Source organism: Taeniopygia guttata, chromosome 2 (assembly GCF_048771995.1).
Source record: "Taeniopygia guttata chromosome 2, bTaeGut7.mat, whole genome shotgun sequence".
Taxonomy (NCBI): domain Eukaryota; kingdom Metazoa; phylum Chordata; class Aves; order Passeriformes; family Estrildidae; genus Taeniopygia; species Taeniopygia guttata.
Genome location: NC_133026.1, coordinates 45,741,751 through 45,754,091, shown reverse-complemented (window position 1 = coordinate 45,754,091; position 12,341 = coordinate 45,741,751). Strand labels below are relative to the sequence as shown.

Sequence of the window (12,341 nt, the reverse complement as noted above, 5' to 3'; positions counted from 1 at the left end):
TGGATCATACACCCTGGGTCAAATCTGCTCCCCAGAGTATCAGTACCCACAAAAAACAACAAGGAAGTGACTTAATCCAGAAGACACACGGAAAGCCACAGCTTGACTGCAGGAAAGACAGGCTGAGGGAACTGCACTGATGCTTCACAGCAAGGGAGCATTGCAGAGCCACGACACTGCTGAGCAGGAAGCACCGACAGGATTACAGATACGTTGTCCAGAGAAGTCCAAAAGGGATGAAAGACCTGGAGGCTCTGCTTTTCAACACACACTGAAAAAAGGCAGAGCAGTGTCTCTGCACAATATACAGTAGGGTGCCAGATTCACTTCCTTGAAAATATCAACAAAAGGCTCAGTGGATTTTCCTTCTGATACAAGTCTTGCACTAAGCAAACTACCAGATGATAACAGACAGCATTGGATATAAATATATTTTGCTTTTGATGCATTCTTGTAAAAAGCTGTGGGAGTTTTTTTCTCCTAAAGCAATGATCACTTACCATGTCCATTATCAAATGACCACAAATGAAACACCTGTCAGCCGACTGCTGGAAACCAGAATACTGCAAGGACAGAAAAGAATTAACTTAAAATTTCACAAGACCACTCAAGCATAAACAACAGTGTACTGTGGAGTGTTATTTGCATATTTGTTATTGGTCCTTTTTCTGTGCTCCTTAGACAGGAAAACTAAACTTTCCAATGCTTTTTTTCGTTAATAAAGATGTGGATGGGTTTCCAGACGATATTCTATCTATAATTCTGACTGCCTAGTATCAGAAAGAGTACAAGTTCCTGCAACTTCCGAGTCCAAAATTTAACTTTAAATTAAAGTATAAAAACAAATACCATAAATGCACATGCAAATAAGGCAGTTACTAATAAGACTCATTTACATGCTTCTTTGACCACATGAATCTACAAGACAAGAACCTACTATCACATATTTATGTCACAGTATCAGTATATATAGGCTTGGAAAGCCAAGATTTTCTTTGGTTACAGGGTTATAATTCTGTTGAAGCTTCTCTGAGGTCAGCGGTACTGTTCCAGTTCCCTGTTAGGACAGCAGTCAAGTCTGGCCCATAGCAACTTTTTTGCTATTTTTCCTGAGATCTGTTGGTAAGGAACTGTCTGTCATGTCCACGACATGCACCTTGGGCACAGCACATCATCTGTCTGAATGAAGGAAATGCAAACTTGGAAAATGAAATACGTTAGGTGCATCTAATGCTTTTATTTTCATCCTATGTAGAATATACTGAAGAGAACAAAGAAGATGACCATACCCCTCTCTGACAGAAATCCCTAGGATTCACCAATAAGTAAGCAAATACAACTTTTTCCTGACTCAAGGAAGGCTTCATCTACCAGGACTCAGGGGCAGAAGGGTATATGGATTTTTATTTGCACCAGCCAAGGAGAGGACTGTGGGATTGCTTCATGCTTAGGTACACTCACACAAAATCCATTGAGGGCAACAGAAAGATATCCATTAGGTGAAAAAGGAAATTCACCCATTCATTCTTCTGTAGCTGTTCATCTCACTCCTGCATTCTCAGCATGGCCACAGAGACAATGCTTTGAAGGAGCCATCACAAGAGGTTATGGCTTCAGCTAGGGGTGTTTGCCACAAAACCAGGGGCTGTCATTCAACTACCTCCAGCACCACATGTGGGCAGCTGCCATGGCTGGGGCTGGCCCTGGGAAAATGTTGGAGCAGAAGGACCAGGCAGGATGCTGGACCAGGAGTGTGTGAAACATAGGCAAAGCTGACAGGCAGAAAGGCTGTGAGTCTGCTGGTGACACTGAGATGTCTCATCAAAAGAGTCAACTGGGTGCTTACCAGGAAGTCTTCTTCACAGAACACCTTTCCATTGACAAAATAAAAGGCTTTTCCTCTCAGCTTTCGACCTAAGGAAAAAACCACAGAGATAAGAGAAAGATCGGCAGAGAGCAAGAAGAAAATGGGATCAAAACCTGGCTACTGAGAAGCAAACAACAATGAAGACATCCAAGGACAGATGTCACACAGCTGGAAAAGAGCACCTAACCCCAGCATCAGTCTTCCCAGACTTCAGCCTGCCAAACTCTCTTCCACTGGTGGTTGCTGATGAATACCAGATGGTGAATATGGACAAAAGTCCCACCTTTGGGTAGGAGGTAGAAGCTTTGCAAGCTTGGACCACCTCCTGGCAGATGACCACGTGTTGTAACTCTGGGAAGAGCGAGGCAGGATGCACTGACTCATGCTGGAAAACACCCAAGGAAAGGAGCAAGGAGGAAAGAAGAAAGGGCAGAGAGAGAGTGACCCACATTTGACTTAATTCCTCAAGATGTCACGACCTTACTGTTTTGCTATGAGCAGCAGCTGCCAGACAATGCACTGCAATACCTGAGCACTTGCTCTGCCCCAGCAGAGTGCAACACTAGAGCACTCAACAAGCTTCTCTGCTACCTATCAGCACATTTGTTACTGCAGCTGCCAACAAAAAGCTTTGAAACTATTTTTAAAAAATTGTAAAATCCAAATGTCATAATTAACACAAGATGATGAAATTTTTCCAAGAAAGGACTCTACATATGGAGAAGATTTGTATTTACTTCAGCTTTTGTGTTTATGTCTCCCATTCACCGTCTGTTTTCAGTTCCATGTAATCACAGCAATGTTTGCTCACACTGCTACCACTCCTAAACTTCCCCCAAGGAAGAAGGGCTAGGTTTTGTTTGTTTATAAAAAGCTGCTCTTTGCAGACTGGTTTCCTTATTGAGTCCAGGGTTTGAAATGGAAGCCTGGCATTGGAATGGTTCTGCACTGGAGCCCCAAGCATGGGCCAGGAGACAGTGCTCAGGGCACTGCCCGGGCACAGCTGGAGCAGGACCTGCTGCAGGCTGGTTTTGGACACCTACCAGGCACTGCTGGAAGGAAATTGGTTCTGAGACACTGAGGCTCAGAAGCCTCCTGCTTGACATGCTGAATGTGCCCAGTATCACTAAAAAAAGTGATTGTCAGCTGTGGAGTGTATAAATGTGAACATCACATGGACTGGACTGGGGGTTACTTTATGGTATACACTTACCTGGCAAGCCTTCAGCGAAGAACCACACTGGCTGCAAGGCTTTAGGGAAAGGAGGAAGCCAAGTAAACCCAAGAAACAAGCGGGTTTTCAAGAAACAAGTGTTACAGTCTTCTGCATACGCCAGAGGGCACCCTCAGGCTGGGAAACAATTCTGATTTCTTCCTCTGCGGCTCTCAGCTTCTCCCTGCCCACTTTTGGCATGGCTTGCTCACAGTGTCCCTTCGAGGTGAGGGAAGCACTTTCTCATCATACAATTGGGAAGGCAAGATGCAGGAAAAGCTCATTTCCTCATGCTGCACTGGGAACTGTCCCAGTGGAGCATCTCCAGGGAAGCTCCAAAGTTTTGCCAGTGAATTGAGCCAGCCCAGCATTTCATTGGAAGCCCTTAGTGCCCCGTCCATGTCCCAGGTGGTGGGGCAGGTGGAGGACAGGGCAGTGTGTTTTCTCATGGAACAAGCTCTGGTTTGCATGTACAGGAATTAAACTGTGGGCATTGCTCAGCTCTGTGTTTACTGGACCAGTGTAGGGGCCTAAAGCACATGGCCCATCACAGTCACTGTTCCCCATTCTCTTCTAATCCCTGTCAGGGAAAACCATGTAACCTGAAGGTCAGAGATAACCCAGGGCACCAGCCCACCCTTGCATCAATGCAGACAATGGATTGAAGAAGGGCATGGAAGAAAACCTAATAATCCTGAAAGCATCCCACTTTGATTTTTCTCATCTGCCCTATGTTGCCAAGGTTGCTGAAACTAAAATAGGACCCGGAGTTCAAAATAGGAAGTATCTAATCTGGGACATGTAATCTTTGTGGTTTATAACCAAGGGTGTGTATTTGAATGATAACCCCACCTGTACGTCTGCCTGTCCACAGGTAATCGTGGCATGCTCACCAGCAGCTCTAGAGTCACATTTTCTGAGGAGGGACAGGAGAGGCATGGGAATACCTGAGATTTGCATCACCTTTGTCAAGGGTGGTCCTAAGCAAGTTAACAACAAGCCTAATGCAGCAAGAAGTACTCTTGAAAACCTCCCACTGATTGAAATGCAATATTGGGATTTGGCACTCCCAAAAATGAAAAACAAACAAAACCATTTAACTCTGGTTTTGAATTACATGGTAGCAAGGGCTCCAGTTCAGTGCAACGGGCAGGTGCCCAAGTGACTTTCCACCTGCATATAATGTATCTCCTTAAAGACAAGGTGACAGTGGTGAGGAAAAACAAACATGGGGCCATGCAACGAGAAACACTTCTTTGGATGAAGGCCTGGTGTGTGAGCAGCAGACATTCCAACAGAAGAGATGAGGTTTGGATCACTGCCACAATGCCATTCTTCCATGGTGACAAAAAAAGCGTTTACCAGCCATTCTGCACCCAGTGTATTTTTAACATGGTGACATTAGCAGGTTAAGATTGATGGCAACAGACCTTCAGTGAAGGTGCCACAGCCAGTATGCTTCTGCTGTAAGCTTGTTCAGCAGAGGAATAAACCCTTTATAAAGGATTTATAATTTGGCCACTGGCATCACGTGAGTCCCTGAAGAGTTGTTGAAACCAAGAGCACTTTGAGGCAGGACAGGGATGATTTAATTACTTTTATTAGGGAAGAGGTAAGCATTTTAACTATTTTAACTAGTTCTCTATGACTCTCTTTAAGCTCCTGGCAAAAATGTTAAAGGAAATTAGCAAAACCCATGAGTAATCAGGTGCTCCTGCAGCAACTGTGGGAGTGGTTCATACAAACACAGCCCATGTCTTCCCAGCTGCTCTCAACTTCTCCCTGTGCACTTCTAGGATGGATTCTCCCAGTGGCTCTTTGAGAGGAGGAAGCACTTTCTCATCATACAATTGGGAAGGTAAGATGCAGGACAAGCTACCTTCCCAGGCGGCGCTGGGGTCTGTCCCAGTGGAGCTGGGAAACGTATGTTCTTGCTGCAGCCACACCAGTAAAAGAAACGGCACTAGGACTGCCCCACAGGGCAGAGCAGCGTGGGAGTGACTTCTGTCCCTGCACTGAGCTCCCTGCTATGGGACAGTGCCTTAAACTAAAGCAGCCCCTCTCAAAAGCAATGCTTCTGACCGTGCCTGCAGAGGCTGGCACAGGTTTCACTTGAGCACGGAGATGATGTTTTATTTTCACCAAAAGGAAGGATTGAGATGTTAAATAGCATATAAGGAATCACATATTAATAACTACTTTCAACTCGTATCATGATGAAATATCCTTTGACAAACCCAGGAATATTTAATGCATGGTTTGCTGCTTTCAGGATCAATTGTTCTACTACATGTCTTATGCTGCTGGTTCCTGACTGTATTTCACTTTCACTTCACCCTAAATTTAGCTTATCTCACACCTGAAAAGATTCAGACAATTAAAATTCTTTGGTATTTCAACCTTACTTTCTTCACTTGTTTTTACAAGATATCTTGTTCATCTCTTTGACAGGAAGTTTGAGCCCTGAGCTTTTACGTACTGCTCATCCTTCACATGTCTGTCTAGTCTGTTTAGCTGTGGGACCTTCAGGATGACCTCGAGGTCATTTCGGCACCAATTTCAAAATATTTCAAGCTTAGTCACTAGTGCCTTTGTGCTAAAATAAACACACTTTGCTTAGCAGCTGATAATAGGCATACCATCAGGCTGGACTCCCAGGATGCCAGTGCTTTTGTCCACTGTTTTCTCAAATGATGGCTCTCTCCTTTTGAAGACCACGCAGAGAGAGTTTAACCAGGGACTTGAAATGTCCCTGGTAAGGAGGATTCTGAGAGAAGCATAATTTCCTTGCTGGGGATTTGGACTTTCTCTTCTGATGTTGCTTTTCCATTATTTCTAAAAACAATGGGGTCACAAACCCATGTTCAAAGACAAGAGGTAGCTCATCAATGCATACAATGGAACAGGGTCCTGTCTGGATCCCAGGGCTCTATGGAGATACACAACCAGGATTGCTGCATTGATGGAGAGGCAGTGTGCGGGCTTCACTTATCCCATATCTAAGCACCATGGAACTCCCTGTGGTATCTGCACAGCAGATGGGCAATCACTGCTGACTGGCAGCTTCTCCTGGGTCCCTTCCACAACGACAGCCTCTGCTATTACAAAAACCAGTGCTTTTTCAAGTACCACAACTGTAAAATAAATTTGGATACGTGATTACTGATGGCACGTTAAATTCAGCCAGCATGTGTGTTTTGGGAGCCCTCCGTGGATACCCTGCTCACAGGCAGTAGGGTGTCCTACCATGTGCAGCAGACAAGGTCAGGCATCAGACCTGACTAAGCTCTGCTTAGTTTCTGACATCTGTCCCATTTCTTTTGGGCATTCTTAAAGCTGGATGCAGCACTGAGGCTGACACAGAAGTGTCAATATTTCCAATCTGCTCTAGAACTGAGCCTGCATGAAAGGGTAACACTTCAATGCCTGTACATCCTCCAAATCAGACAAATGGCAGATATCCCAGGACACACCAAAGTCTTACTGAAAGCATGGGCAGGAGGATAGGATATCTCTGAGAAGAAACTGTGCTACGACACAGGAACTCCATTACCATGTAAGATGTTCAGTCTCTCTCAACTACACCAGCTGTATGGTAAAACATACCCTCTGTGCTCTCACCATACATTTGAGGCAGTAGGAAAACAACCAAACCACCCAAGCAAAAAACCCTCAAAACTCTCAGGAAATGATCTGATGACTGAAAGCCAAAAACATGCACACGTAAGAAAGGTCAGCTGCCTCTAATGGCAACACAACCACAGGTGAGGGCAGAAACGGATCCCCAGACAGAAACACTGCAAAGTCACAGCACACCACACAACTGAGCAACACCTCTCCTCCGCCATCAGACAAACCACTGCAAGAAGATATTGAGTTCTTCATTTTAGGGAAAACCCCTAGAAGCGTCAAAATTCAGAGGTAAAATACAGTCATCCTGGGACAAAGCAGTGTTTTTGATCCAGATAGACCCTGCTCAGTAACTTGTTTTCATCCCAGTGCTCAGCCACCCTGCATCACTCTGGAGACAGCTGCGCTGCTCCCCAAAATGTGCCAAAACCAGGTGGCTGTCAAGAGCTGGCCTCCCACCTTGTCACCCACTGACTCATCGAAACACACAGAGCCTCAAAGGAGGAAGGAGGGGGAGGCAATCTCTGTGACCTCGATGAATTAACTGTATGTTGAAATGATATGAGAGAGTAATTTTTAAGTTTCTCTGGTTGTGGAAAGGGCCTCATTGCTTACTGAGATACTACGCAGAAAATCAGTCACAGTATCATTAAAACGTTGCAAGAAATCCACTAAAATCTTTACAGCATAAATTAATCCTATTCCTGTTCTTTACAGAAAACAGTACTTTGAAGATGATATTACAAAACAGAAAGACTAGAAGGACTGCAAATTTATTCCATTAGAGATTTCAACCTTTTTTTTTCTCCTCACATTGTCCTAATGATTTCAGACTTTCAGCCAGCACTAAAACACATGCAATTGCCTGAAACCACTATTACACTGATAAATTGCTGACTGCCTCCATCCCCTCATGGAGCTGAACATCTGCACCTTTCCATCAAGGATACCTACTGAGGACACCTGATCCATGCCAAAGCCCCTTCAGCTCAGGCCTCGTATCACTACTGCCCTGAAATCTGGCCAGGAGAGGAACAAGTACTGTCACCTTATAGTAAAAGCTGTCCTGGCTTTTCTCATCTATAGCAAGCACTTCTTGTGACAAACAACAGGATTTTTCACCAGTGAGCTGAGACTGAAGACAAAGAGTCAGTAAGAACATAACAGCCATTTAGACTGAAGCAGAAAAATGTACTGATGAATTGCCTGTGCCCTAAACTGTAAATCCCAAGCATACCTGAATATTTTCTGACATGATTTTTGCTAAAAAATTATATTGTTTACTATGCAGACTCTGGCATGATCATTTTACTCAAGGGATGCTGAGGATGGATTACTGGCAATGCTTTGCACTCTTCACTCTGAAGATTTGCACATTTTGCTAGTGAGTTGATTGGTGTGGTGGGTTTTTATCCAATTATAGGCACTAAGTTCTGCCTTCACTAGAAGAGATGGCAGTTTCTGCATCTGAAGATAACCATACACATAAATGTGGCTGTGGAGAAATACACTTAGCAAGGCTGACTATCCTGCTGTCTGGGATTAAGTCACATGGTCAGAAAAAGATTACTTTCTGCTTGTAAAGTAATTTAACAGTGCCAATAAAAATCATGGTCTAATTTTTCTAGGAGTTACATACCAACACAGAACATGTTTATTCAACATAATTAGCCCAAAGATACCAAGAGCTGCATTGCTCTAAGTAGCAATGCACTGCAGCAAGACTAATTAGCCCAAACTGAGGGCTATGCTTGCAGAAAACACTGCTTTGATAGCTTAGCTACCTAGTTCAGTAAATGACTCTTGATACCTTTAAACAAAACTATGTTGTGAAATATTAAATATAATATATATATGCCCAGAGGGAGGCAAGAGGCAGCCAGCTTGTGTGATTTCAAAGTCTGTCACTGGAACAGCAGCCCGTTAACCCCTACACTGACATCAGCATTAATCTGAGCTTGCAGAAACAGAAAATAATAAAGTAATGCAGTGATGTTGACATGACAAAGACTGAATTCTGTAATATAGCAAACACGCAAGGTTTCCAACTCTTTGCAGTAACAAGTCAAAATCTGGTCCTCACTTTGGCCCTCGTGTTGTAGTTCAACATCAAACACTCCTTCAAATCACCTTGCAATCAGTTCTTTCTTTCTGACTTCCTTCCTTGCCTACTGATTTCTTTCCCAGCCATCTCCTACATTTCCCTTGCACTTTTTTAGCTTTCAGATTTCCTCTTGGGGACCAAGTGGCTCAAGTGCAAGACTCTTATGCTCTAAACTACACTTCTAGCAGGACAAAAAGGTCTGTTTTCCAGGCAACCTGTGGCATTTAGAGATAAGCCTGGCTGAATCCAAGAGAAAACACAGAAACTTAACATAGAAGGTTAGAGTGATACAGTCCAGCTAAAAGTATATCATTTTTAAGGCCTCTTTACTAGCTAAAACTACAAACATCTGGAGACACACATATCATTTTATACCTTAGAACTATAAATTAGTGATTTAATTTAAATGGTTAATGTGCAACAAACCATTTGATAGCTACAACTTTTTGTCCAACAAGCTGCAAAAAAATCCCCAAACCCCAAGGCGGAAACAGACACCTTGAGATTGCAGGAAACAGCTCAAGGCCTTTGGAGGCTTTTTTTTTTTTTTTTTAACCTACTTTAGTGGCCCTCCTGTAAAACAAATATCATTTATTACTAATCCTGCAGAAAGAGCCTGAAGTTTTTTTCCTCTCTCTCTGCAAAAGACTGCCTTGTTTGTGACTCTGCCCTGTAACAAACAAGAAGATAAACTAGACATTTATGCCAAAGTAATAATTCTAAATCTGTTGTTTTGACCTCTAAGCCAAATTCTGCATTACATGCCATTAGCTCAGATAAGACAGTACATTTTTTTCCTGCCAACTGAACCCTGTAGCGTATGCATAGCCCTGTGCAACAGACTGCTCTACATTTATCTCTGAATGTATGTGTATTGGGAAGCAGAGGATGAAGGAAATTTGGCACTATACGGGGGGTATCACCCCCCCACATAACCCCTTACTTCTTAGACTCTCTTGATTTTCTGTGTCAGGGAAACCAATGCGCATTTGGAAACAAATCCAGCTAGAAGCAAAATTAGAAATCCTTGCTCAAATGAAAACAGCAGGACAGTGATTATAAATATCTAGAGGACAATATGCTTTACCTTAATAGGTAATTTTGTATTTTATTTATTGGAGTTGGGGATATTTAGTGTTCCACCAAAGAAGAAATTTTAGGATTGAAATTAGGAACAACCTTGACTTCTCAAAGTCAAGTTTGTACTGGATGGTGTCCAAGATGAACTCCACTTGACCTTAAAAGCACAACTTACTTTTCAACTAGAAACCAGAGTTTCCACATAGGCTGCTCAAGACGTGCTTTGCAGCTAGAAAAACAACACCAAATAAGTATTTATTTTTCTTGCAGACAAAAATGGCCTCATCGCATTTACTGCAGTGACACAGGTGACAGAAAGCCTGCAGAGGGGCATGTGTCATGTTGTGACACAATAGAGTGTGTGTCCTTTATCCCCCCAGCAACTGATGGTCTGTGGGGCTGGGAGATTACTTTGGGCTTCGAAAGGCAGGATTCTCCTCCCTGAGTAGGTTTCCTCCCCGAGTGCAGGGCAGGACGTCCTGTACCTCCCCAGGCAGCCGCAGTGCAGAGGTTTGATGAAGCAGAAAGTCAGCCCAGCACAGGTCAGGCCACAAAGCCCCGGAGCAAGGGTCTGGTGCACCAAGGCCCCACAGACCACAGGGGCAGCACAGGAAACCACCCGCTGCACTGAAGGGTTTCTTGCAAACCTTGCTGTTTGTAGAGGTCTGTGCACATGAGGGAAAACATCCACTACTGTGAGGCCTCCCTCTGGCACCACTCTTTTTGGAATGCTGGGAATCCCATGCCACCACACACCTTCCCCTCCATCCATCCATGCCATGCTGTCAGCTGCCACTGCTTCCAGTTTCCATTTCAGTATGGCCACTGCCACAATGGGAAGGACTTTATCTTTCATGACTACTCTCCTAAATATAACAAGCTGAATTAGGTATTTGCTTGTGACTTACATTCCCCTTTTTTATTTTGTTTTGAAATACAGTCTTTTCTGAGGGAAATATCATTATTGCTCCCGCACCCCTTTCTTTTTACCCTCTTCCCATCATTTTCATCAGCCTTGGTTTTCAATTTTACTTTCAGTTTGAAACCCTTTGCCCCAGCATATCTACTCAGCACATTCCTCAGTTACAGCCTGGGTAAGAGTGAAAATGGGCTTCACTTTGCTTCTTTCCATCTTTCTAAGTCTCATCTGACATCCACGCCTTTTCATCTTGCACTGGAAATGTTTGGAAAGGGTTGACTTTTAGAATAAGGAGCAAATAGCTGTAATTTCAACCCTCAACAAACCACCTCATTAGAAATGGGATTAAGTTAATTTTTAACCAAACATAGACAAACAAACAGGTGTAACCATGGATACCTCTGCAACCACAACTACTTTTCTAGTGCTGGTCTCCAAATAAAGATTGTAAAATTCATTTTAAAAGGAGGACCAAAAGTGTTTCTTTCTAAAGCACCAGTTGCATGGTAGTAATTTTAAAAATTTAAGACAGCTCAAACCTGCTGCTGGGTTATTTTTAACAGGAGCTTTGGGTGCAAGGGCAGTTCAGAGACTGCCTGGCTCTAGAGGGCAAGAGGTAACTGAAGCAAAGCCTTGGCTGCAGCCAGGAATCCTCTCCATGGGAGGATATTAATTAATTTCAAATTAATTTATAAGAAAGGGCAGAAGAGTGAGCAGCTGACTTCTGAGCCTCTAGGAAACTGCCACTACATGAAAAAAAACACTCTCTTTTCAGTTTTCCTGTTTTCAGTCAGATGATGGTGAAACGCTCTACTAAAAACATAGGTGAGGCAGGGCAGCTGGTGTAGGACAGATGGGAAATGGGCATAGTTCAAGGCTCAGCTATTATTAAAAAGCATACACATCTTTCTATATTTACTCCAACTTTACAGCTCCAAATAAAACACATGCAGTCCTGATGAGTTTATAACTCTAAATACATCTCAGGAGGAAAAACCCTCAGTCTTATCTGGGAAAACCGAACTCATATATACAAAAGCAGCAGAAGATTATTATTTTTTCTGCCACCACACATACAGCTACACTTCTAAAAATACACTACTACTGCTGGAGTTAAACACAACAAAACAGAAAAACCACTGTCTTAAAAACACAGCCATGGCTTAAAATCAAGTGGCCAGTTCTTCATTCCAGCTCCGTCACAGAGCTCCTTGAAAAGCTGCTTAGGAGGATCCATACATTGCTGTACACTCCAGCAAACTCCAGATGTGGGTCTGAGAAAGTGACCCACAGGGTGCTTAGCAGGGCCAGCTGAACTCTTAACTCTGCTCCTTGGGTAGATTTCAGAGGGCACATCATCACTGTGCCCAGCCTGATACCTTTGCACAGTAACCTGTTCTCTCCCTGCAAAAGACAGAAACCAAGCTGGCAGAGACATGCCCCTTAAGTCAGGGCATGGTTGCATTTCTCTGGAGAAAGGACAAGCAAGATGTGTAACCTGGGACATTCATGCACTTACATGCTTTAA

At 43.5% G+C, this 12,341-nt stretch overlaps 1 protein-coding gene across 3 annotated transcripts in view; it reads right to left on the bottom strand.

Annotated features, from left to right (window-relative positions):
• LIMD1 (LIM domain containing 1) overlaps nt 1-12,341 on the bottom strand; it is a 32,662-nt gene that overhangs the window by 9,036 nt on the left and 11,285 nt on the right. For all 3 annotated transcript variants that reach the window (XR_004366998.3, XR_012054620.1, XM_030265161.4), the window contains exons 3-4: nt 1,847-1,914; nt 501-563 (exon numbers count right to left, since the gene is read on the bottom strand). Coding sequence is in view for 1 of the 3 variants with exons in the window: in XM_030265161.4 (XP_030121021.4) it covers nt 501-563; nt 1,847-1,914 (131 nt within the window). In the remaining 2 variants the exon portion in view is untranslated. The remainder of the gene's footprint in view (nt 1-500; nt 564-1,846; nt 1,915-12,341) is intronic.